A 14,495-nucleotide genomic window follows, 5' to 3' on the forward strand; every position below is an offset into this window, starting at 1 on the left:
TGACACAAGTCCTTATACCTACAATGTTATTGAGAATTTTCATTCTTTTATATAGACATACTTACCATGAAGAACCTTGTTGCATATTAACATTAGTCAGTTACATATATGCCTGCTCAGTGATTCACAATTCCCTGTGTAATAGTAAATGCACTCCAAGGACCTCTTACTCAGTTAACCACAGTACTCTGTTGCTTGACTAGTAGACTATATTGCATATGCCAGTCATTTACTCTTAGGAAATGACAGACAACCTGTTTTTCTCACATTGCTTTGTCAAATGCGTTTTTATGGTAAGTGAGTGCTCTCTTACAAATTCCCACCCACCTCCTCTTACTCTAAAATCATACTTACTACATACACACTTCACTTGTGACTCTTACTCCAAAACCCTCCCCAACTGAACTTACTACTTTAATAGATATACTTCTGCTTCTCAGCTCCTTCTTCCCTATCTCTATTAAATTTAACACAATTCCCAACTATCTTTACCCCTCCCATACTGCTTTGCACCAAATCCATATATAAGCACAACCCTCCCAAATAGCACCTATCTATTTTGCCTTGTATCTTTTTCTTTTCCCAATTAAACTCTCATCTCTTCCTATTTTGACTATTTCTTCATACTCTAGCCTTTAATACCACTGTATTCTCTACATTCCACAGAAAATACCAGGGCAACTTACTTCTCTTCTTGTATAGAAAATACTTGTCACCTTTTTTACCCTCCTCCAGCTATCCGAATCCATCATCACTGAATCTCCTGCAACTTCTTGTTTCACTGTTCATATCTTCTTCCCCACTATCAGACATGTATACAATACATATACCATTGGTTAATAATGCTACTATTCAGCTTCCCCACTATCAGACTTGTATAAAATACATATACCATTAGTTAATAATGCTACTATTCAGCTTCCCCACTATCAGACTTGTATAAAATACACATACCATTAGTTAATAATGCTACTCTTCAGCTTCCCCACTATCAGACTTGTATAAAATACATATACCATTATATTATTTTATAATAATGCTACTATTCAGCTTCTCCTCTATCAGACATGTATACAATACATATACCATTAGTTAATAATGCTACTATTCAGCTTCCCCACTATCAGACCTGTATAAAATACATATACCATTAGTTAATAATGCTACTCTTCAGCTTCCCCACTATCAGACTTGTATAAAATACATATACCATTAGTTAATAATGCTACTATTCAGCTTCTCCTCTATCCTTCTCTTTCTACTATGCCATTTTCAGCCTACCATAAATCAATATTATCTCACAACATATCACAAACTCTGTCCCAAGCACCTATCTGTAGTTTTTCTTTACACTCTCTACACATTAGACCAAACCTATTTATTATTGCTCCTCACTTTTATGCCAAATGTAGGCTGACTAGTTGCACTTCAACTCAACCAAAACAAAAATAAGTAGACAAATCCTCTCTGAAACCAAGTATGCATACCTCCCCAATATATTATAATCCATCTATGAAGAGATATACACCCTAATCCTGACTCCACCTACCACATTTCCCATTACAGCAAGCCAACACCAAAATTCAGTTTAGCAGAGCCAACACCAAAATTCAGTTTAGCAGAGCTTCTCATTGATTTCCTCAAAATATACAGTTATAAACAATAATGTATCACTGCCCTTTACATCCATCCTGGTGACAATACAGCTATACTGGAAGGTATCCTGCATGTATCCTACACTGAATAGCCATAACATTTGCACAATAAATAATATTACTAGGTGATGTGAGTGTCAATTGGTTGGATATAAACTCTTAACTCCCCTACATCTAGCATGCACTTTTATGGTTTTATGCAAATAATCAAAAGCCCCACACATTACAGCAAGACATCCAAATTCTCTATTAGATTGGATCCTAGTATCAGACACCAGCAAATATTCCATTACAGGTACATTGTCAGACTCTCTAATTGATCAACACCCCAAACTATAAGACTCAACATCTCACACAAACATTTAAACAGCAAATTTATATCTAAAACAACATGTAACTTTTCCAAGTTTAACCCAAAAATGTTTATTACAACACTATCATCTAACTAGAATGTCGTAAAAATAGTCACCTTAGACAATGCTGTTAATTAATTCAGTACAACTTTCCTAAATATCTGAAAAAGCCTTTCATCTCCTAGAAGGGAGTGAAAACAAATACTGCAATTTGGCTATCCAAAAAGAGTAGAATGTTAATGCAGGATAGAGAAAAAACATGGAAAGAATGGCAACAACATAAAACACCCCAATATCCTGAAAACTTCAGAATGCTTTGCAATCAGACTAAAAAACAAATAAAGACAACAAAAATTATACTATAATAACTGTCTGACTAATACTAAAATGCATCACAAAAAAAAATGTGGACATCCGTTACAGAAATATTAAATCCTGGCCAAAAATTCACTTCAAATCCCTCTCCAGATAATTCACCATATGAAACTGCAATACAATTCAACTTTTATTTTATAACAGAACAGCAGCTCGAACTAAGGATCCCTCTACATCTAATCTCTTCCCTTCCCAACATCCACATATTACCACATGCACTTTCACCTTCAAAGCTGTGACCATATCCTCTATATAAAACTACTCTTAAACAAACTTAAAACATGCTCTTATTCAGCTGATGACCTACCTTCCTTCCTATTGCTATTCATGGACGGATTTTTAGGTTAAAATAGCAGGCTAAATAGGCTAAAAATAGAAGCCAATAACATTGTTACAGTCCTTATAATAAATAGGTATATCCACAATAACATTGTTACAGTCCTTATAATAAATAGGTATATCCACAATAACATTGTTACAGTCCTTATAATAAATAGGTATATCCACAATAACATTGTTACAGTCCTTATAATAAATAGGTCTATCCACAATAACATTGTTACAGTCCTTATAATAAATAGGTCTATCCACAATAACATTGTTACAGTCCTTATAATAAATAGGTCTATCCACAATGACATTGTTACAGTCCTTATAGTAAATAGGTCTATCCAGGAATCCCACTTTCCCTCTATCTGGAAAAAAAGCTACACATTCCCTTTCTGCACAGAGGAGGAAATTCAACAGACATTAATAACTTTAGACCTATAGCAATCTTATCACCCCTCACCAAAACACTTGAAAAATGTATTCAAAACCAATTGGTCCTGCAGGAACAATTCCTATTCCCTACACAGCATGGCTATCATTCATCCCGTAGTACTAGCACTGCCCTTATAACCTACATGCTGCCAGTAAAGCTAGAGATCATGGCAAACTAGTTTCTACATTATTTCTAGACTTGACTAAATTATTTGACAGATTGTCACAGCAAACTTTTACTTCAAATGTCCTCACTAGATTTGTCTCAGCCCACCCTTCTGTGGTTCAAAAGTTCCTGTCCAATAGGTATCAGTCAGTAAATTGGCACTCTCAGCCCACTCTTCTGTGGTTCAAAAGCTACCTGTCCAAGAGGTATCAGTCAGTAAATTGGCACTCTCGGCCCACGCTTCTGTGGTTCAAAAGCTACCTGTCTAATAGGTATCAGTCAGTAAATTGGCACTCTCAGCCCACCCTTCTGTGGTTGAAAAGTTAACTGTCCAATACTCTACATTATGTGTCCCAATGATGTGCATGTTCAGGTGGTGATGAAACCCTCCCCATTAAATGTCACCTATCAGACCTCATCATGCGGTGATAACATCCCCACATTATGTGTAACCCAGATGACCTCATCATGTAGTGATGATGATAATACCCCCCATTATGTGCCTCACTGATATGCACTATCTAGTGGTGATAATACCCCCATTATGTGTCCAATATTGGAGCTCATCATGTGGTGATGATTATATGCCCCCATTATGAATCACCATGACATGCACTTTCAGATGGTGATATTACCCCAATTATGTGTTACCCATGTGTCCTCATCATATGATTAGAAAAAGCTCCCACATTGCGTGTCAACCTGACGTACTTTCAGTTGGTGATGATGATAACCCCCATTATGTGTCACTTATTGGATGTCATTTTGTGGTGATGATGATAACCCCCTATTGTGCATCACCATGACATCCACTTTCAGGTGGTGTCGATAATACCCGCTCATTATGTGTCATCCTGACATGCACTTTCAGGTGGTCATGATGATAATACCCCACCATTATGTGTCAGCTATCAGAGCTCATCATGTGCTGATGACAATACCCCCCATTTTGTGTCACCTATCAGAAATCATCATGTGGTGATGATAATATCCCTCCATTATGTGTCATCAATCAGATCTCATCATGTGGTGATGATAATACACCTATTATCTGTCACCCATCAGTCCACATACCCCTGCATTATGTGTCACCCTGATATGCACTTTCAGGTGCTGATGATAATAACCCTCCCAGCTATTATGTGTCACCCATCGGACCTCATCATGAGGTGATGATGACACCCCTGTGTTATGGGTCATCATGACATGCACTTTCTGGGCATGATGATATTATTGCCCCACCATTATGTGCCACCCATCGGACCTCATCATGTGTTGATAATAAACACACATTATGTGTATGCCTGACATGTACTTTCAGGTGGTGATGATAAAACCCCCATTATGTGTCAACAATCAAACCTCATAATGTGTAAATGATGATATCCCCAATTATGTGTTAACACGACATGCACTTTCAGGTGGTGATGATAATACCTGCAGATTGTGTCAACCTCATATGCACTTTAAAGTGGGGATGATAATCCCCCATTATGGGTCACTGTGACATGCACTTTTTGGTGCTTCTGTTCCATTAGGGATTTTTCTATAGAGTGTGCCTTGTCTAATATTTAATCATGAATGCGTCCATCAATGATATTACAACATAGTATGTTAATAAAATTCCCATGTCTGGATACTCTTTAAAGTTATCCCAAGTATTCCCCACTTAGTTATTAGTTACAGAAAACAGTCTAATATAATTAACTTCCATAAACTTACATACCGACTTTCTTTACCGCTGGTGATTGGTTCTGTTATTTACATTTAATACAATGGTGGGATGCCATTTAATCATGTATAATTATATCAGGCTGAGTAATATTGGTGAACAAGTACTTAGGAACAGTATCAGTATCAATATGAATGTCTGGAGTCTTTACTTCTGTGGCTACAGTTTTCACCGTTTCTGGTCCTTTAGGCAGTGGTCTGGGTTTTGTGAAGTTGGAGATGATTCACCTAAACCTGCACTCTGAACAAATGTTCACGATTAGTGGAATGCTGAAGACAGGTGGTTTCATTGCCATTGTGTCTGTCCTTTCTCCACAATTGTGTGACCATGGAGTTAATATTTTTAAGCAAGCATGTTTTATGTTCAAAAATCTTTTTGTAATATCAGTTAAATTCTTGAAGCTAGTAGCTGTAATGGGTAATTATACAATTCCTCCCCTAAAACGTGCACGCTGATTGGCCAGCCCAACCAGCGTGCGTGTAAATCCTCAATATACTAACGGAAAAGGTCCGTCGCCGGACTTTTCCGTTAGTAAAACACTGTCTCGCTATGTTAAAAGAGTTGAACATAGCGACACAGGTTTAAAAAGCAACGGAGATCTCCGTTGCTTTTTTTAAAGCTGTCTCGCTATGTTAAACTCCTTTAACATAGCGACACAGTGTGTAAAAAGCAACGGAGATCTTGCGATCTCCGTTGCTTTTTTTTTTTTAAGCTGTCTCGCTATATTAAATGGGTTTAACATAGCGAGACAGCTTTAAAATAAGCAACGGAGATATCCGTTGCTTATTTTAAAGCTGTGTCGCTATGTTAAACCCATTTAACATAGCGAGACAGTTTTAAAAAAAAAAAAAAAAAAAAAAGCAACGGAGATCGCAAGATCTCCATTGCTTTTTACTGTTTCGCTATGTTAAATGGGTTTAACATAGTGAGACAGCTTTACAATAAGCAACGGAGATCTCCGTTGCTTATTTTAAAGCTGTCTCGCTATGTTAAGCCCATTTAACATAGCGAAACAGTAAAAAAAAGCAACATAGATCTTGCGTTCTCCGTTTTTGCCCACAGCTCTGATGTACTGCGTAGGCATGCGCAGTACATCAGAACTGCCGCAGAATACCAGACAGCTGCGGAAGGGCAATAAAGAGGCATTATACAATGCCATTATTTAAGAAAAGTAATTATTTCTTTTCTTAAATGTCATTGTATAATAGCAATAACCCACTTCTGGGTGTGGGTAATGCTGGATTTACCCATGGTTGGCTTTGTTTGGTCCCTCGGCTTAGCCTCGGGACCAAACCACGCCAACCGTGGGTAAATCCAGCATTACCCACACCCAGGCGTGGGTTATTGCTATAATATGTAATATTCTGACAAGAATTCAGTGGCATTTCTATTAGTGTTGCACAAAGCCAATACAGTGAATGTTTAGTGCAACAATATTTAAATTATTATTTTCTGAGTAGGAAGTAAAACATATTGATGGAAGCTGTTGTGGTTCCATAGTTTTTTTAAAGGCTTATTTGACATCAGTATCCCCTACATAACTTTGCCAGTTAACAAGGAAATCTGTGTCCCCACAAATGATGGTATCAACAGAGAAGTCTACAGAATTTAGATCCCTCAGTTGTTTAATTTTTACAAGCTGGTATTCTGTTTTGCGGTTCCACAATAGCTTGCAGTCAGAAGTTGAAATCAACACGTGTTAGCTACCTCTATCACCAGCAACTGAAATTCTTGTTTACAATAAAACATAATTACTATGAAGAGTGGCTCATCTGTCACTTGTCATTGACCTTGTACAATGATATACTGTAATGACTGGAATAGTATAAATGAGGGTACAACACAATTCCATCACTATTAAGGCTGTATTATTAACATTGTTTAGAAGCACACCGTCATCTAATGAATTAAATATCCCCGGGATTCATGAACCTTGCGCCAGGCGCACGCATAGTGTAGGCGTTACAATGCCAAATATGGCCGCCGAGCGATTCAGGTACGATCCAATCCCACGTGCACTACCTGCGTGCGCCGCATCTGCGCCACCTCTGGCGTAGGTATGCCAAACACCCCATGTGCGGTGTTGCACCATGCAAATGAAGGCATATAGCGATCCACGAAGTGGCGCAGGCGTAGCATAAGGCCACGGCAATGTAAACCAAAAAAAAAAACGGTTTACATTTTCCCAAACATAACATAGGAGTAACGGAAGGCTGTCAGCGTCAGGTATCACACTGTTGCCATATGCCAATGGCGAAAGACACAGAGAATGACAAAAGAAAACATGCACAACATGTAAATAATAACATAAATGGTATGTCCACAGAAACTCACAGCAGAACCCCAGGACATGTCTGCGGAAGGTGCAAAACAATGAAATAATATGACAATGTTATAAAACAGCAGCGTAATACACATCAGCTTCACAGCCACAATACACCATGGTATGCATGGAAAGCCACAACCACGGTGCAAGGGTTGCCAAGGACTCGCGGCAGTGCTCGGCATGGTAACTATGAATTAGTAGTCAATGCCATGCAAATGAGGCAGATAATACTGAATCGCAAAACCCCGCCGGCGTAAGGCTGTACCAAACGGCGCAGCGGTAATACACCGAGGAGTGGCTCAGAGGGAATACATGTCACCTGCAGAGGGGTGTGCTACTGTTGGAGGAAGCACATTGGAGCTCAGCAAACCTGGGCTGTACATTGCACATCACAGCTGCAGGACCGGCGTGTGGGTAAATAGTTGAGCTGAGAGCACACAATGCGCGCAGAGGTGCATGTGCACGAGGATGACTACGTTCCCTTAACCCAGTCATGTGACGCTCGCCCCGCAAATAACATCGGAAACAGGAAGGTGATGTTGAGAATATGAGGAAATGTGGAAGCAGTGTAATTTGAGTAGTAATGAGCAATCGACACTAATCAACCCACGAAGGCCAATCGGCGGCAGCTGACAAATCTGCATGCAGAAACCTGCAAAACGGGATAGGGGAGGCATATGAATGCAAAGAAAGTAGGGGAGGTAGCAGATTGCAAAGAGTGAAGACCTGACACAGCAGAGCCAAGCAGACAGGCAGCATAACGGCGGCGGCGGCACACAAAACGCACGATATGCCATGTCCCAGAAACTACACATGACAGGGCTCTGCAGGATGCATGCCAGGAAATAGTAGGTGCAACATGCAGAAATAGTAAAGGAAGGTCGAAAAGTAATCCATTGCATGCAAGAGTAATGCAACACCAAAGGCAACAGCGTTGCAGTGCCAACGGTAAAACACGGAAGATAATCCCCAGATACGGCCGCACAGACACACCCTATGACATCACCGGGTGTACAGCACAACAGTATAAAGTGTGAATGCACACAACACACAGCCGTGTATTCCCAAACGCCGCACCATAGGTGTAAACACACGGGGAACTTTTAAAATGTACATGTTGGGTGCTGCCGTGGCCGTGATCCATCAGCATGTGTTAGAGACAGACGGTGTTGTGGAGGAGGGTGCCAACAACTACCGTAGGCCTCAGAGGAGAAGGAGAGTGTTCAGACCAAGGGTAATCTACCAAGGGCTACAAGACCTGGAGATAGTAGAGTGTTACAGGGTGGATAGGGACACGTTACAGCAAATAGTGGAGCTGTGCTGGCCACGCCTGACAACAAGAAATAACAGAGGGGAGCCTATCCCAGTGGACACAAAGATATGTGTAAGCTTGCGAATACTGGCCACAGGTACCTTTCAAAGGCCAACTGGGGATATAATGGGAATCTCACAGGCATCAGCATCCAGGGTACTACACCAGTTTATGGATGCCATGTTACCACATGCCAATGAGCATATATACTTCCCCAGATCTCAGGAGGAGTTGGCTATCATTATGCGCCACTTCCACCGTGTGGCACAATACCCGGAGGTACTGAGTGCGATAGACTGTACGCACATACAAATCAAGTCACCACCTGGGGAGCAGGGTAGACGCTACATAAACCGCAAGGGATTCCCCTCCATCAATTGCCAGGTCGTGTGCAATGCGCAGGGCATTATCATGGATGTGTGTGCTGGCAGCCCTGGAAGCTACCACGACTCCCATATCTGACATGCCTCACAGCTGTACCAGGTATTCGCCAGGGGGGACATTCCACAAGGCCAGCTTGTGGGGGATGCTGGCTATGCACTGGAGCCGTGGATGATGACTCCCATCAGAAATGCACACATGCAAGAACGCCATAATGAGGCACACGCACAAACCAGAATAATAGAGCGTGTGTTTGGGATGCTGAAATCACGGTTCCGGTGCTTGGATACATCCGGTGGAGCCCTGCAGTACTCTCCAGGCACATGTGCCCACATATTCACAGTATGTGCCATGCTACATAATATGATCCTGCGGAAGCAGCTGCTGCAGGGACATAATGGTGAAGGGCCACAAAGCCCCCCACAACTGCCAAGGCCAGTCCAGGCACAGAGGGTTCAGGACCATGAACACACTGTGCCAGCCCCAATAGGCAGACGGAGGCGTACCCAATATGCCTATGCCCTGGCAAAGAGGGAACGTATAGCACATACTCTGACAGCATAGGCCCCATGGACTGACACCTCCCTACCTGCACACACAGTGAAATGGACGGCACACAAACATGACCACCCATAAAGTGTACCGTATGGGTGGCCCCATGTGTGACTCCAACATAGGTAGCCCCCAAACACTGTACACCCAACAGCCAGCGGAGCATGGAACGCCAACACCTGAACCATACGCGGGTCCTACAGCAGACAGTGTTGCCGTATGCTGCCACGTTCGCCGCAAGGTGTATACATATAAACATGTATATATGTGCATATACATATATGTAGATAGAAATAATTACATATATAGAAATATATGTACACATATACATATAAGTACTGCAGGTAAGACAGGGAATCGGAGGGATGTAAGGTGACAGATGTAACACGCGATATCTGTACATAGTATACATAGTGAAACAACCTGCGCATCCGGGAGGTTTAACAGAAGAGGATACCGCCAACCATGGAAAGGGCAACATACCGAAATGCATAACCGTGAGTCTGAATGATCGCCAGGCCACAGTACAGTAACAGTACATGCGCGGGTAATACTATGATGATATGAGGGGGGAGGTAGACACCGCCGCCGGTGACGCGGCCCATGCAGGTACTGTGTGCAACCGTCCCCGTGAGTGCCGTAGTATGTGTGCGGTGCGGGTGCCGTGTGTGTCGCTGTGCGAGTGTAATGTGTGTGTCTCTGTAATATGTGTATGTTGGTGCCATGTTAGAGTCAGAGTGGAATAATATGTGTAGGCATACAGTACATTAGCCACAGGCATATGTACACCAGTAGTCCCAAAGTAGTAGTGAGAGCCCCACCCTGGCTAGGCATGTGGCGACGTATAACTATGCAAAGTGACAATGTCGCAGAATGTAGCACAGGAATATACCCCACAGGAAATGGAAAGGACGTATGTACTAATCATGACCGTATGTATGACACCGATATGCTAATTGCAAAAAGATACGTCGGCAAAGTCACACAGCAATAGGTATGTACCGCGGAAATACGTATGTGCTACCTCGGTACTGACCAATTGAAAACGTTGCTGTCTCTTGCTGTTCGCTTTGTTTTTCTATGTCCTTCCCTCTCTTTCTGTTAAGGTGTCTTGGACCACTCCCTTCTTTTTTTACTTGTGTTGTCATAGAACCTGGATCACAAGCAGTAAAGATATGCCTATGTAACTAATTTCTTCACCAGTGCACCAGTTTGCCAGTTCTGTTTTCCTGCTTAAAAACCTACAAGAAGTGGAAATCTGTGGAGTATTGTCTCCCTTAAAGAAATATCACTACTCCTGCAACAGGTTGAGTCGCACCTGTCCCTGTTTACCTGGGGCACTCAATATTTGAGGAAAACCGCAAATGTCCTCAGATTTTAGGAAAAATAGCATAAAACGGTTAATTGAAAATTTACAACAGTAAGCTTTTAGTTTGGTGGAAAATTTATGCCCAGTCCTTTGCGCTGGTTGTAGGTGTGGTTTTCCCTGCAGCATTTTGTGTTTCCTTAAATGTCTCATTCTTGCAATTATCTCCTTTTGGCCATTTTCCAGGTTATGAGGAAATGTATGCACTTTGATTTAGTTTTTATTGTAGGAGGATTCCATATTCAAATATACCAGCATGCTATAACTTTCAACTGTTAGTACAGTGTTATTCTTAAGCTTGCCTCCTAATTAAATGTAGATTCAAGTGTGAGGGAGGGAAGAAGGTGTAACAAAATAGCCAAGAAGTAAGAGTGAGTTTGATGTACTGCCTGATAAGTTGTATTTTTGATTGCCTGGAAGAAAATTGCAGTTTAAAACCTAAACTTCTTGTTTTGCAGAGATGATGATGTGCTGTACGTGACAGAAGGAGAACCTTTCATAGGTAGGTTTTTCATATCTGTAGATTGCAGGGAATAAAATTGGTTTTGTGCTAAACAGAAGAGTTTAATAGTTAATGTGTGGCTCAAGTGGTTTTCTGCAGAGTGCAAGCTGCATATAAGTTTTCTGAACCAGTGCAGAAACTAGTGTTTTCTCCTCCAAAAATATACATACATACATATTGTGTGTGTGTGACATTTGTGACAAAAAAAAATTGCAAGTTTCATCCAGTTTTAACTGGTAGGAATTGTACTGTGCTAAAACTTCGTTATTATAAAGGACCTGTGTCAAACAGAAGTGAGAATATGTTCCATAGTGAATACATCAGGATATTTCAGAGCGAGTTCAACCAAAAGGTGGCTAGACATTTGAACTAGAGTAGGTATTCTTTCATTGACTTGTAGCAAAATATTTCTGGAGATGTAAGAGATGCTGATTTGATGCTTTGAGAGATCCTTTTTGAGAACCTCTGTTAAAAGTTCGCACAACACGCAGACTGTAGTCAAATTTGTCACAACACACCTGCAGAACCTGAAGTTGACCAGAGCAGACATGTTTTTACAAGCACCCATATAGGGTGGGCCCATACCCCCATAAGTGTGCAACCACTGGTAAAAGAGAAATGCCTTGCAAGAGTGGACAGAAATGTTTTTGTGGTGTTAATGTGGTAATGCAGTCTTAGAGTAAAACATAAAATTTAAACAGTTTTAATTGGGAGTCCAGCTTAGGAAGTATAAGTTTTAATTGGGAGTCCAGCTTAGGAAGTATACAAATGTAGAGTTTTTGTCAAATGGTAGATTTCCCCATTTGGAGTTCATGCATTGCTTTTCAAGTTTGTCTGATGGTTGTCTAGACTTGTAGATTACACTCCACTCTCTGCTTCACATTATTTAGTGCTTATGCCTAGACTTAAAATCATTATTTTCTGAAATATTTTCATGCATCTCATTGTTGCCTTTATAGTTATGAAATCATTCTTGGTGTGAGGAAAGGCTGAAAATGGGAATATACTGTGTGGGATATTTTGTTGAGGTAGTTTCTGTTCTGTTTTGGTTTTTACTCCAGTTTGTAGTGATTGCTTTGTACTGAGTGTGGGTGGCATTCATTAATGGCACATGGCTTGCTGTTCTAATATGCATGTAAATGCAGAAAAAATGTCTGTCTGTTCACAGCATTTTCTGAAGTGCTACAGAGCAACTGTGTAATAATATGGAGCACATAGATTGCATTCATATATTTGGAAATAGGCTAGCTAGGTAAATCCTACAGTGGTGCAAGACTTGACTTTAAATTTTAAGCACCCCCCCCGATAAAGGTAAGGTGTGGTCTAGCACCTGGCATTGAAGTCTGCTAGTTCTTGACAGCAAATGATGGCAGAAGTACCTTTTTTTTGTTTTTTTCTGGCTACTGTACATACCAGTGCATCCCCGTGTTTCTCTAATGAACCTAGAAAGTTGCTAGAATAGCAGGATGTGTTAGTATGTATTTTCTGAAGGATGCAAACTTTGACAATCCTTTTTGTATGTTATTATTCAGTGACTTCAGTCCTCAGTGGTATGTCTAAACACATTTTTATGAAGAGCTTATCAAAAATATGTAGCAAAAATCTGGACATCTGAGAAGCATGAAGGGTAAGTGCAAATGTGAGAGAGCATTGCACTGCCTGTTTGACTGCCATTTAAACAGCATCCGGCAAGTGTTTTATGGCTTAGAAAGCTGGTAAAACAGTTGTTTGTTTTCCCCATAACTAGGAGTACATGGAGCAGATTAAGCTCCATGCCCCATGCACAATTGTGATCATGTCACTGAACTTCACCCCTTTGTGCTCTTGACATGGATACAATGAATAACCTCTCTAGCTTAGTTCGTGAGGTGACTTTCTGGACAGTCGTGTCTCAGACATGTAAGGTTAGGTTTAGGGGCGCAATCATTATCCTCAGTCAGTGTCCCAGGCCTACTGCAGGTGAGCATCCCCTTCATAGGTAACGTAGCTAATCCAGCTACAAGATAGCTTTACTGTGTTTAAGACTTAGCAGACATCCAACACTGCATTATAACCGTACCAGAAAATGATCAAGAAGTCAATTTAACAAACGTATTGCAAAGCAAACTGTCTTCAAGTGTATGCACATACTAGAGTATACTCTGAATGTGTGTATAACCAGTATGTTTAAAGTGTGTTGTGATGTGTTTTTTTATATAGGTGCATACACTTATAGGTACACATACATGAGTGGGTTTATATTAAATCGTCACCACATCATCTAACTTTACAAACTGGAGACAACTGCATCAAAAATTTCATTGCAACAAGGTGCAACAACTCACTACTTCACATCAGCTGCGTGCTTTCTTTATGATTAATATGTACACACAGCACCCAAAGTGGTTATAAGAAACACAAACATTTAGATGTGTCCGGTGTGAAGTGACCTGCAAAGAGACAACACTCAAACTGAACTGAGTGCCTCCATAAACAGTAGCAAATTATAAAATGCTGCAGAATCCCACATAATAGCGAACTGCTACCTCAAGACACCCCACAAGCAACACACAAACCACAAAATCAGTGTGCAAAGCAGTCACAGCCCTTAAGGCCAAATACAACACCAAACATACTTGTCATAGTTGACTCCATAGTCAGACACACTGACGTCCCACTCACCAGGCTGAACAAGGAGAGTCACAGTAAGCTACCTATCGGGTGCTAGAATCCGCCACATAACACAAGCAATCGGGTCACTCCACGGCAAGTACAAATATGACACTGTCATTGTCCATGCTGGTGTGAATGACCTGAGACGTACCTCCCTGGACTACATGAAAAGAGACGCAGAGGAGCTCTCTGATTATGTAGCCCAGGCAGGTATGACCCTGACCCTGAGCAGTATCCTTCCTTCACCAAGAATGATGCCACAATATACAGACAAGATTATTGGCTTTAACAATTGGCTTAATGTCTGGTGTCATTGAAAGGGGATCCAGTGTCTGTCTGCCTGGGATGACATGCTTGACAA

The 14,495-nt window shown here is 41.0% G+C and overlaps 1 protein-coding gene across 3 annotated transcripts in view; it reads left to right on the plus strand.

Annotated features, from left to right (window-relative positions):
• The window catches only part of KCTD9 (potassium channel tetramerization domain containing 9), a 458,686-nt gene that overhangs the window by 37,535 nt on the left and 406,656 nt on the right, over positions 1-14,495 (plus strand). For all 3 annotated transcript variants that reach the window (XM_044083151.1, XM_044083153.1, XM_044083152.1), the window contains one exon: positions 11,439-11,482. In XM_044083151.1, the coding sequence (XP_043939086.1) occupies positions 11,439-11,482 (44 nt within the window). The remainder of the gene's footprint in view (positions 1-11,438; positions 11,483-14,495) is intronic.

The sequence above is a fragment of the Protopterus annectens genome, chromosome 9.part0, assembly GCF_019279795.1.
Source record: "Protopterus annectens isolate FY-2018-M chromosome 9.part0, PAN1.0, whole genome shotgun sequence".
NCBI lineage: Eukaryota > Metazoa > Chordata > Ceratodontiformes > Protopteridae > Protopterus > Protopterus annectens.